The sequence below is a fragment of the Bison bison genome, unplaced genomic scaffold (genome assembly GCF_000754665.1).
Source record: "Bison bison bison isolate TAMUID 2011002044 unplaced genomic scaffold, Bison_UMD1.0 scf7180017864180, whole genome shotgun sequence".
NCBI lineage: Eukaryota > Metazoa > Chordata > Mammalia > Artiodactyla > Bovidae > Bison > Bison bison.
Window position 1 is genome coordinate 2,827,574 of NW_011494752.1, and position 12,127 is coordinate 2,839,700.

The following is a 12,127-nucleotide window of genomic DNA, read 5'->3' on the forward strand; positions in this document are numbered from 1 at the left end:
AAAAGACACTTACTCCTTGGAAGGAAAGTTATGACCAACCTAGATAGCATATTCAAAAGCAGAGACATTACTTTGCCAACAAAGGTTCGTCTAGTCAAGGCTATGGTTTTTCCAGTGGTCATGTATGGATGTGAGAGTTGGACTGTGAAGAAGGCTGAGCGCTGAAGAATTGATGCTTTTGAACTGTGGTGTTGGATAAGACTCTTGAGAGTCCCTTGGACTGCAACAAGATCTAACCAGTCCATTCTGAAAGATCAGCCCTGGGATTTCTTTAGAAGGACTGATGCTGAAGCTGAAACTCCAGTACTTTGGCCACCTCATGCGAAGAGTTGACTCATTGGAAAAGACTCTGATGCTGGGAGGGATTGGGGGCAAGAGGAGAAGGGGACGACAGAGGATGAGATGGCTGGATGGCATCACTGACGATGGACGTGAGTCTGAGTGAACTCCGGGAGTTGGTGATGGGCAGGGAGGCCTGGCGTGCTGCGATTCATGGGGTCGCAAAGAGTCGGACACGACTGAGCAACTGATCTGATCTGATCTGATGAGGAAAGGAGGAATTGATTTTTTTTTTTTTTTGGTCACCCTGGAAAGCAAAGCAAGAACCAGTGGGCTCAAGTTACAAGAAGTTAGATTTTGTCAACAAGAAGAATTCTCTAACATTTAGGAAAAACTGGACAGGAGAAAATGAAAGTGTTAGAGAAGAAGCTGGATTTCATTTGTCTGGAATGTTGTCAGAGGGAAATCGTGTACTTGGGTCAGACTACATGACCTATAAGGTCCTTCCAACTGAGGTTTTATTAATTAGACACCAGGCACCAAGCATCCTATCATCTCTTATTTTTTTTAACTGCCCATTATCTGTAAGGAAGAACCCAGGACAAAGAGAGATGGAACATACATTGTGTACATACACAAATGGAAGTTAGTATCTCATATAAAAGGGAAAATGGTGTTTTTCTATTTTGTGAAAGTGGATATCTTTTTCTAGTCCTTTAAAATATCCAAGCAAAATTGTTTAATGCTTCCCAATAAATCTAATAAATTGAAGCAGAAGTTCAAAAATTAACAGCCACAATAGTTTATTTACAGTTGAACTCTTTATAAGATATTTACAAGACAACCAATTTTACACATCAGAAATGGTATCAAAAGTATGAATTACAACACAGACAACAATATGAAATGGGCATAAAACAAAGCTGAAGTAGACAGACAAGCAATTTCTTTTTTTTAATTTATTAACACTAGCTTAAACTTTGTTAAAGAAAGAAACAAAGAACTATGTTTTAGGAGAACGGCAGGGCCTTCACTTGAAGATTGAATTTCACAGTGTTGTATCCCATGTAGGGAAAAAACAAGACTAATTTCCCCCCACACTCTGACACACTGTCTTTTTGCTCTTGGAACTTGGCTCATCTACTCTCCAACCTCCTCGAAAAAACTTCAACATATCCAAATCAAAGGAGAATTGATCTAGAAGAGGGGGCAATAAAATAGATACTAGGTAGAGGGAAAACCAAGAAAATTAGAATCCACGTAAGTCTGGGCAAATAGCACCTCATGGATTCCTCTTCATCTAACTTGAGTTCAGAATCTGGGAAGTCCCTTGGGTAGGAACAAACAAAGGTGAAATCTGCTAACCCATATCCAAAGGAATCCAACAAATGCTGAAAATTAAGAAACTGAGAGGAATCAAGGAATAAAATAAGGAGACACTGACTGGTCTTTTTTCTTCTTGGGCACATTTTAAAGGAACATAACATAGGTCAGAGTAGGAAAGCCAAACAGTTTGCCATATTAAAATGATGGAGAACAAAGAAAATCTGGCCTAGTTTTTCTAGAAATCTCCTTCCTCTCCTTAAGGTGTGAGATGAGAGCCCCTAGTGGAGTAAGTCCTATTTCTCTCTACATTCTTGCTGCAAAGAAGTTCACAGCAGGTTCCCTTGTGGAGAGCCCACTCTCCTAAGCAGATGGAGTTACAAATGAAAACCCATAGCCACACACACACACAAAGGAGAAATAAGAGCAGCAAGATCATCCAAGAATACTACATGTGCTGCCCGAGTAATTCCTTTAAAAGTCAAACTCAGGGAGCACAGACCAACATCTCACAAAAAGCTTTAGCAGTGGGAGGCCCCTGAGGAACTTTTTTCTTCCCTTCCCACAATGGTATCCCATTCTCTCATGCTCCACTGTCGGGCCGGCCACACACCCTACATACCTTGGCTTCTCCTCTAAAAGTGCTAATAATCTGGGGACATATTCTCTTCAAGGATAAAAGCCCCTACCTTCTAGGAGATTAGACCCCTACTTGTTTTCATACAATAGTCCTGAAGACTAAAGAAAGGCAATTCCTATATATTTAAGACCAGAGGTCTTGGCTCTATTTTCCTTCCAGATAGTTACAGGGATCTTACACTGAGACCAAAGTGGCCTGGAGTGCTGTCCTGAAATTTTTTAACAAAATGGGGGAGGTGAGGGTTGGGAGGGGGGAACCAAGATGGTACACATACAAATCTATTTTTACAAAATGAACTGGAGAAGCTCATTAGGTACATCTGTTTGTTTCAAAATGTAGACATTTGCCAGCCAGAGGAAGCACATATTTCCACATACATCCCCACCCTCCCTAAATCTCTAACCCACCACCAAGAGCTCAGCTAAAAGGATAAAACCCAACTAAGGAATACTCAAGAGGTGATGTGACACAAAGACATCTGTACAGGATCTGGCATGCCATTCCCAAACACCAACTGCTTTTGTTTAGAGCCATAACTGGCCCCAGACTAACCATCCTCTTTCTCTCTTCAGAAGATTTTATTCTTGAGGGGTGGGGAAAGAAATTCAGTTACCCATTAACTTAAGAAAATAATCACAGCCAAACATCCCTTCCCACATGGCTGTATCACAAAACAGTTTTAAGACAACTGTGTTTTCAGATATTTATCAACCAACTCTCCATTATCTTTTCTACCCTGTGAAGATGACTTGCTTCATCATGTCACTTGTTATTCCTCATCTGGTCCTTAAGCTCCTGGTGAAATTTTGTTTTGTTTTAGGGTAAAAACCACTATACCCATACTATAAGGAAGGGTATACGGGGCGAGAAGAGTGCCATGCAGGCACAACTCTAAAGGCAGGGGTTGCTTCATCTTCCACAAGTCTAATGAAGAGAGCCCTTTTACCCCTTTAACATAGGCAAATGTAAAGAAGCAGACCCCTGAAGCTTCCAAGTCTGCCATCCTATAGATTTAAGTTGAGAACTCATTTCCCCAGAAAGGGAAAAGAAATCCCAATCACCCTCCACAATTCACAATTAGCCCAATGAAAGAGTTTTTGTGAAATCAGAGTGATGAAAACAAAACCAAGATCAGGGGAGTATGGAAGGGCATTTTCAGCAAATGGTAACATACATAAGGACATAGGTCACATATACAGGTCTCTGCCACTCCCTGGGAATGGCATGCTACAACTATCTGAAGACAGAAGGTTCTTGCCAGCACAGCTATTTCCTACACGTCCGATGAGGTGTTTGCTTCTTCTGGATCTCCAACCTGCATCGGCTACGCTCATCCAACCAGGGCAGCTCAAAATTCCTGGCAAAAAAAGAATAAGGAAATCAACCTGCAAGACTAGAAGAAATTCGGTATGGACATGAGACTGTCAAAGAGATGGTATATCCTTCACCATTCCTAGCCCTGACTCCCAAGTCCCAAGTTTGGAGTGTCTTTCTTGCCTCAAAGTCAGAGCAACGGTGTGCTATTAAAGTGATTGAATAATCTATTTCTAAATCAAAAAGCAATCCTCCTAATTGCTGGCTTGGGAATCTTCTCATTGCAAAAGCTAGTGGCCCAGGCAGCCTCACTTGTCAAAGAACCATGGCTATCCCTAAGCCAACTATTCCACCTTATACTGAAGCTTTCATGAAGACTGAAAGCGAAGTGAAGTGCAAGCCACCTGAGAAGAGCGAAAAAAACTTTATACTTACTGTGGAGTTAGTTTTGGTAACGGTCGTCCGAATGCTACAACAGGCAAGAAGGGGGTAATCATCAAACTTTCAACTATGGAAGAAAGCCAGATGGGACCTTGTTAGTGACATAGATGGAAGATATCTAGCAACTATACCTCTTCCAAAATACCACATTCATTCAGAGCAAGCTGTATCCTGGGCCTTGTACCCTTTTTCTTCTCCGAGAAACTTACTCTCTTAGATAAACAAAACTTACCATCATCTGGCTCAGGGAAAAATGAGGTAACCTCGGGCTCAGATTCCTGAATTCCTTTCTTTTTATACATTCTGAGCTGCAGTCGCTGTAAAATTCTTTGTTCCCTGATCCTCTGAATATCCCATCTGGGAAAAACAAACCAGACAAAGAAAACAAACAAACCCAATATTACTGAAAACCTGCTCTATAAAGGCAACTCATATAATCCAGATGCTAGGGAGATCCTGGCTGAGACTTCTAGATGAGGGGATGGGGGGGGCGGGGAAGTAGGGGGTAAAGAAAACTGTCTGCTTGATTAGGGAAGAGCTGTTTAGGTCTAGCAGTCTGGATCATGTGTTAGTGTTCCCCACAAGAAAAAGAGGCCAAACATCTTTAACAATAACCACTTCAAAACTGTGTTAGGAAGTCGGTAATTTAAAAGTATTAAGAGCTCCTGGGCTCCCCTCAGCAGGGATGAGATGTCACAGTCCTATAGGCTCAACTGTTCCCACAGTGAACATCTCTAGCCTCACCTTTTCCTTCTCTTCTCATCCAGCTCCAGTTTTGCATGCCTCTTTGAAAACACACTGTCATCCAGGTTCTGTGTAAAGAATAGCAGCTGATAAGTTATTTATCACCATGTGACATGTATTCTCATTTCCAGCTTCCAGGAATAAAAACTCTTTCACCTAAGTCTGTGAGTTCTATGGGTATCATGGGAAACTCCTGGTAACAAAAATCAACGAAACACATACTCCTATCCCCACTCCTACCCTTGTAGAATCTCCGTATTTCAAAATCATTTCTATAACTTTCCAAAGTGAAAGTCACATAAAACTGAAACAACCCTTCAGACTGCCACAAACCCTCCCTACCGCTATACTTTATAAGGGTATGAGTTTAAAGTAAGTATCAAGCTTTCAAAAGGCAAATGAGCTTGGAATATATAATTCTGTTTCTGAGGGGTACATGCCTAACTTTTCTACTTAGCATGAAACCTAGCTCTGTTTTGAATATTCACTAGCTACTTATTTTTTAATAAATCACTTAGCCATTTTAGATCTCAGTTTTTTCATCTATACAACAAAGGAGTTGGACTTGATAATCTCTCAAGTTACCTTCTGGCTTCAGAATTCTATTTAACCCATCCATACAGTTATGATGACATATTCAAGTTATACCCCCATTTCTAGCTATCTCTCACTCCCTCCTACTGACAGGTCTTGGGTACCTACCTCCAAAAGGTCTGAAGGATTTGGGTCCCTTAGAGGCTCTACTGAGTGGTCCCTCCAAGAAGGAACTGGAAAGAAAAAAAAAAAGAAAAAGAAAGGGAGGAGGGGTGGAACCACCCTTAAATCCAAGGTCACACAACCTACTATTCACTAGGACAAGAAGTCTTTCCCCAGATAAGACAAAGTTACCAAGTGATAGGAATCCATTCTATGGCCTCACCTGAAGCCATATTCAGTGTCCTCGCTATGGTATTGAAAGAACCTAAAATGCCATTGCAGTCTGCCAAACACAGGATCACAAAAAACCCTAAACCAATACCTGACAATTCATATAATGGATGCTATTGCAGTTCCTGAAAAACAACTGAAATTTGTAGTCATTTTGAAGTCTACAGTGTAATCACATACCAAAGAATCTCACTCTCCCCCATCCAACTGATGGGGGATACAACTCCCAACCATCCACCATCCCACCAGCCCCCACCCCAGGCCCAGTCAATATAATTCCTATTCTACTCACCAGCCAAGACTGAAGTTTCTCCTGCAACACTTGATGGCATCAGACACCCTAAATAATGCAGGAAAGAAGAATCATCTCAGTGTAAAAAGAAAAAAAGCCCATACCCAAAATGGAGGAAAGGATCATCACTGATGCTCTCACTAGGAAGCCATTTTGTTTTTTTTGAGTTGCTCTTTTGAAAATTTCTCTCGGGGGAGGGGAAGAGGGAACAACAGACAAAAGAAAAGAAAATAAGCCCACCACTTTTTTTTTTTTTACACTGAGACGACTTCTTTTCTTCATTATTTAGGGTGGTTTCCCTGCAACAGTTGATGGCCAAGGATATCAAACCTTAAACTCAGAACATGGCAGGTGAGTAAAAGTTGACCCTATTTTTCAAATAAAAGATCAGTGTTCTCAAAACTTACACATGTAGTCTTCTTAAACAGCTCCCTCCTCCCTCCAAACAAACTACCTTGCTGGTCCAGCCTGAACAACATGCACAAAGACTTTGGCTTCCTTAGAACAAGCCATTGAGACTTCCTCTTGAAATAGGGGCATCCAGAATAAGGATTCACACATTTATTCACAACTCAGGCTCCTCAAAGGACTGGGATCCCCCCAATCAGACTCTGTCTGTACTGCTAGACCCACAATATCAGAGGTGTTTGGAATTTTCTGTACTACGGCAGAAAGGGTTTTCAAAAACAGCCAGTCACACAGAACAGCTCCGGACCAAGCCATTTCTCAATCCCGGATGGGAAATTGCTTCACGGTTTCTCTTGTTACACAGCATTGCCATGGCAGCAAGAAGGTTAACCATTAAGGATGAACCTGTTCAACTGACTGAACCAACAAAAACCTGAACCTAGATCAGGGTCCTGGTCTATCTATGTACTCAAATGTAAGGCCTAATGAATTTTAGATAATGAAGAAGAGTAATCTATCTTCCCCACTTGATTTTGTCACCAGAACAGCCAAACAAAAGCCTGGAGAATGCTCTTGTCTTATTGGAATGGATTCCCATACCCAGCCCTACGAGGGCAAGACACATCAGTAGAAACTCAGGACTGTGACTCTATCCAAGAAGGCTTCCCCACCATCACCCCGGAGCACCCACAGTGACTGTCATAGACTAACATTACACGATTGAAGGCACATTCCAGTTACTGGTTGATGTAGGAGATAGGGAAGCATCTCTGTATGGAAGCCATGAAGAACAAAAAGGGAATGAAGACCAAGGTCCCATACCCCACACCCATCCCAAGCAGCTCAGATATCCCAAGATAGTCCTTATTGTTTGAAAAATAGTTTGTAGACCATTTTATTTAAATATATGAACAACCAATGGGCTACTGCAATCCAAGTAAACTCTTCACATTTAGAACCTTTGTGAAGTATAGTGAGATATAGTAAGACTGTTGGTCTTTGGCAGATTCCTCCTGCCCCCCAGACCGGGACACAGAGATACAGATAAATGTTTATATAGTTAAAGAGCGGAGGCCCAGGTGAAATTCCCCACCCCAAGCTGGCTCCCCAGCCCAAAAATTACCATTGGCCCCTGAGAACACCCAAAGACCACCCTCCCAGGTTTCACACAGTATCAATTGCAGGAACAGTCGTGCATGGCAAAGTATAAGTTCTATGCATTTCACAGCACAGAAAACCCTTCTTTCAGAGGGCATGCAAGTTGCCGGAGATTACACCCCCAAGTCTGGTGCTCTTGTGATGAGCAACTTACTGGCAAACACATCTCCCAGTGTTGTAAGCAGGCAAATACATTGAGCACATTTTGCTGTAATTCCATCTATTTGCAATGCCTGCACAGTGTCTGTCTCTGGCTGTTAACTTACTCATTCTTGACAGAACTCTGCTTTATTGATTGCACTTTTTTAAAAATGCCAAAGGCATTTTCACACTTGTTAGCTTGACCGCCACCACTAGGGTATAAGAGCAAGTGTTCTCTATGCCTTACTTGCTACAGTCTCCTCCTTCTTTGGAGAGGATTCCCGTAATGGTAACGGTGATGGGGGAGGCTGGTGCCAACGACACAAATACATTTCTGTGGTGGAAAGGTACGGCAAATCTTCTATCTCACTTGAGAAGGCTTTCTCCTTGGGATGGATGCTGGGTCCCTTCTGGGGAGTTGAGAGTCTTGGCGGGGTGTCCACTGAAGACCGGGGCTTTTCTGGAGTTTCTTGGCTCCTCAATTCACGTTTACAAACAGTTTCAGATAAGGAACCACAGGGTTCCTCTTTAACAGGAGAGTGCTTAGGAGTTTTTGTTTTGACTTTTGAAAATTCAGGAGCCAGCTTTCTAACAGGAATCTTTCTTTCTGTACTTCCAAATGGGGATTTCCTATTAGATAGGGAAGAAAACATTATAGAATTTTATTGACTCTTGAATAAAATCTGATTTGATTACATTTTCGGGCAAGAGAACTAGCTTGCTCCAAAATGACCAGTATTCAAGTATCTAAATATCTGGGTTCACTTGGCTGTCATGAGCAGGAACAGCCTCATGCTTAACAGTATGTATAATAAGCCTTTAGTAAACGTTTGTTGAACAAGTGAGTTTCCATGCTTAAGCACCTCTACTACTATTCTATTTACTACTAAATCTAAAAAGGTTCCTATTTTATTCCAGATCCTTTAGCTAACATCAGATGCCTCTACTCTGTGGTCTATTTCACTCCTGTCAACCAGATGCCAGTCTTATCCCACCCCTCTATTCCTATACCATGTTAATTACAACCATTTTTTCTTGCTATCTTCTGATTCTCTTTCTCCCACCAGTCTACACACACACACACACACACGCACACTTCAAGAATGTCATCTCCTTTCCTTTTTTACCAACCTAAGTTCTATACTTTTTCAAGATCCATTTCCTCCTTAAACTTTCACTATTCTAACGCACAATAATTAATCTCTTAATAGTCTGTATCACTGTTGTCCATCTGCATATTGAATTCTGAGTTTTCAAAATGTATGCTATCCTTATAGCTAGACTAATCTCTTCGAGTCCAAGGACAGTTAGAGCTTACATTTTTAACATCTACCAGTGTCTAACGCAATGAAGTAATTTAATACTTCCTAACTTGAAGTGAAGGGCTATAGTTTTAAGAAATTCAGCTGTCACATTTGCTGCCCATTCTCTTTATGATGTATACTGCATTCTGTAATTATTACTGTGGCCAAAATGTTCCTAACAGACTTTTATAGCCCACACAAGGATGTTTCAGTTTCTCAGTGCAGAAGACCTTGTGATTCAAGATACAGTTGTATTAAAACTAATTCATAAGTCCTCATCCCTTACTCTAAGTCACTGCAAACAAGTGACCTCAAGTCCAGACAGTGTAAGAAAGTTATCAGCACACCTTTTGTGTCCCTTTCCACTCCGCCCACAGGAGAAAGGCTTGGGAGGCAGAGTCTGGGGTGTCTCAGAAAGCTCCGGCTGGCACTCCAGTTTAATTTTCTCCGATAGCTCCGTTTCCTCTCTTTCTTCAGTTTCATAGCCCTGAAACAGCTTGTGCCTTTCTTTCTCGTTATCCTTCTTTACCAGCTGCATCCGCCTTTCCATACGTTCAATCCGAGCAAGGAGCTAAAAAAGAGAGTGGCAAAATGCAGACTTAAAAAACAGAAAAATTAAACACAGGTACTTATCCCCATTCTGGAATCAGTCTGGTCTTCTGCCTCTTTCCATGAACCACAACAATTCAACTTATTTTTAACAGGCAGACATAATCTGAATAGATTTTCTTAATCACAATAGAGAAGACAAGGTGCACTGGTTAATTGGCGCTAATGTAGTTGGGGAAGGACATGGGGAATCTGTAGTTCATTCTTCTGAAAAAAATCCTCTTCACCGGGAGAGGCCACAACATGCCTTTTAAATGGCATGGTCTCTGCTACTGCTAACATGTGGCTCCAAGTCAGTTTGGGAGTTTCCAGAATTAACCTTAATGTTCTTTTAGGAGGCCCTGAAGTTCTCCAAACACTATCCTCTCTACTTCCACTCAAAAATGCTACACACAAGGGCAAAGTGCAGACAGTACATTGAGACAGAATTAAAAGCTCACACAATCACAGTGCTGCTAGGGATTGCAATGTTATTTGAAAGGGGGTACGGTAGGGTGGGGAGGTGCCACCTAAAATGTGAACACTCAATTTGGAAAACTTATAAAAAGAACCAGTCCCATCAATCATCAAATACGCATATTGCTTTGCATTTGAGATAACAGAAAAACTTACACCTATTTATTTAAATATTGAAAAGTCTTTTGACTCTAATAATTAAAGGGAGGACCACATGATCAAACACAAAATGGAAGTCTATCATCATTGAAAATTTCACATTAAAATGTTCTGAGAAAAGATGCCAACTGTGCTACTTATACTCTATAACAAGAATTTTATTTGGGTTAGACAGTGATATTAATGTTGACTTCATTATATCCACTTAGCTGCACAGATCTCATGAGGCCAAATAACAACTGGAATAAGAGAAACAAGCTTAAGCAACACTAAGACTGCAATACACAACAGAGGCAGTGAATGCCAAGTTCAGACTGACACTCTATCCTTAACTCACCCCACTTTTCCTGCCTAGGAAAATCTGCAAAAGGGCCATTACCTCAGGAACTGAGCAGAAACCACAATCAGCAGAGAGCCCCCTGTCCGCCACACTCTCATTTCATCTCCTGTTTTGATTCACGGCTTTAACGTTACTTAAGCATGTTTGTTTGTGGATGACATTTCCTTGATTTCTTCTCCTTCACTGGTCGTCCTCTCCCCACTCCCCCCCCCCAAGTCAGGACATGATGTGTTGTAACTACAGTACCATCACACCCCTAGACTGCAGTACAGTAGCTGAGCAGTGCCACCTCCATATTGAGTAACTTCCACAAATCAACACCATGAAATATTTTAATGAGACCGGCCCCAGCTCCCATCCCACCTTGCAGAATGCATTCTCTAATAAAACAGTTGCTGCCTGAAGAGATTCATTTGGAAAGCAAACAAAATGAATAGCCCTCTGCTCCCTTGCTCAGCCCTTGGCGCACACAACGCCAGAGAGAGAGAGGGAGGGAGAGAGAGGAGAGACAGAGACTGCTGCAGCCTGAACACAACAATTGTAGAAACCATGTTTATTTTTAGGCAGCTGTAAGGTATGCTAGCACTATAATATCCCACCACCACAGCTTTCCTGATATCTGGAGTATGTTTTAACACATCAGGTGCCCTTAACTACTGCTACAAGGGTAATAAAATAAAATAAAACAAGCCCATATAGTCATGCTCCTCAGAAGTACAAAGAAATAATAAATGACTTCCCTACATCTTAAGATTCTAATATAGGAGGAAAAATTTTGGTCTACTTAATACATTTAATAAGCTTAATTTCCCCTGATGCCTTAAAACCCTTCCAGTTTCTAAACACCATGCTTATACAAGGGAGCTGGTCAGTAAGTCATGTTTTATAACTCAGATTCCTATTAAAACAAACAAAAAAACCCCTGAAATCAAAGGTGATGATTCTCCTAATATCATTTTAAAAAGCTAAAACAGGATTCCACTGTGAGTCACCCCAACCCCTCTGCCAATGAAAAGGTCTACTACTCTATCTAGATAAAGATGCTACAGCAGTGCTTAGAGCAACAGCTGCTATGGCCCTCTCCTCCAGAATGCATTTCTAACGCAAAGCTCTTGAACTCCTTCCATAAAGCAACCACATATGCATCCCACCTTTTCATTTTTCAACCCCTCACAAATCAGGTCTTTCCCACTCAACGTCTTTCCCACTCAACGTCTTTCCCACAAGTCTGGGGCTGTCATTTTAAATTAACCCTTTGGCACCTGAAACTTCCCCTCCCCCTCCTCCTGGGAGGTTGCCCTTTAACCCTTCCCTCCAACCCAACGTGTCTGTGAGCCTGGCTCCCAAGGACCCAGCAACTGAGAAGACTCCTTTGCTGGTGGCCGACCTCCTTACCCCTAACTCAGGGATACCTTAACCTCCTACAGCCCCCTTCCCCCGAGCATGCGCACAACTCGCTCCTCGTCCCGAACGCAGATTAACCCTTCCCGTACCGTGTCTCTCTCTGACTTCAGCTCCTCGATCTCCTTTTCCTTGGCTTGCAGCTGCTGCTGCTGCTGTTCGATGAGGTCCAATTGCAGCAGAAGGATCTG

The 12,127-nt window shown here is 41.8% G+C and overlaps 1 protein-coding gene across 2 annotated transcripts; it reads right to left on the reverse strand.

Annotated features, from left to right (window-relative positions):
- Positions 1 to 1,057: 1,057 nt before the first annotated feature.
- MSL1 (male-specific lethal 1 homolog (Drosophila)) lies at positions 1,058 to 12,121 on the reverse strand. 2 transcript variants are annotated; one of them, XM_010842617.1, is made up of 9 exons: positions 12,029 to 12,121; positions 9,319 to 9,542; positions 7,915 to 8,297; positions 5,961 to 6,008; positions 5,444 to 5,508; positions 4,742 to 4,809; positions 4,230 to 4,354; positions 3,992 to 4,064; positions 1,058 to 3,599 (listed from the first exon to the last, which is right to left on the reverse strand). In XM_010842617.1, exons 2-9 carry the CDS (start codon positions 9,519 to 9,521, stop codon positions 3,509 to 3,511), a joined length of 1,056 nt encoding a protein of 351 aa, XP_010840919.1. In that variant the 5' UTR covers positions 9,522 to 9,542; positions 12,029 to 12,121; the 3' UTR covers positions 1,058 to 3,508. The 2 variants fall into 2 exon arrangements, with proteins under 2 accessions (XP_010840919.1, XP_010840920.1); XM_010842618.1 differs by lacking the exon at positions 5,961 to 6,008.
- Between the last annotated feature and the right edge of the window lie 6 nt (positions 12,122 to 12,127).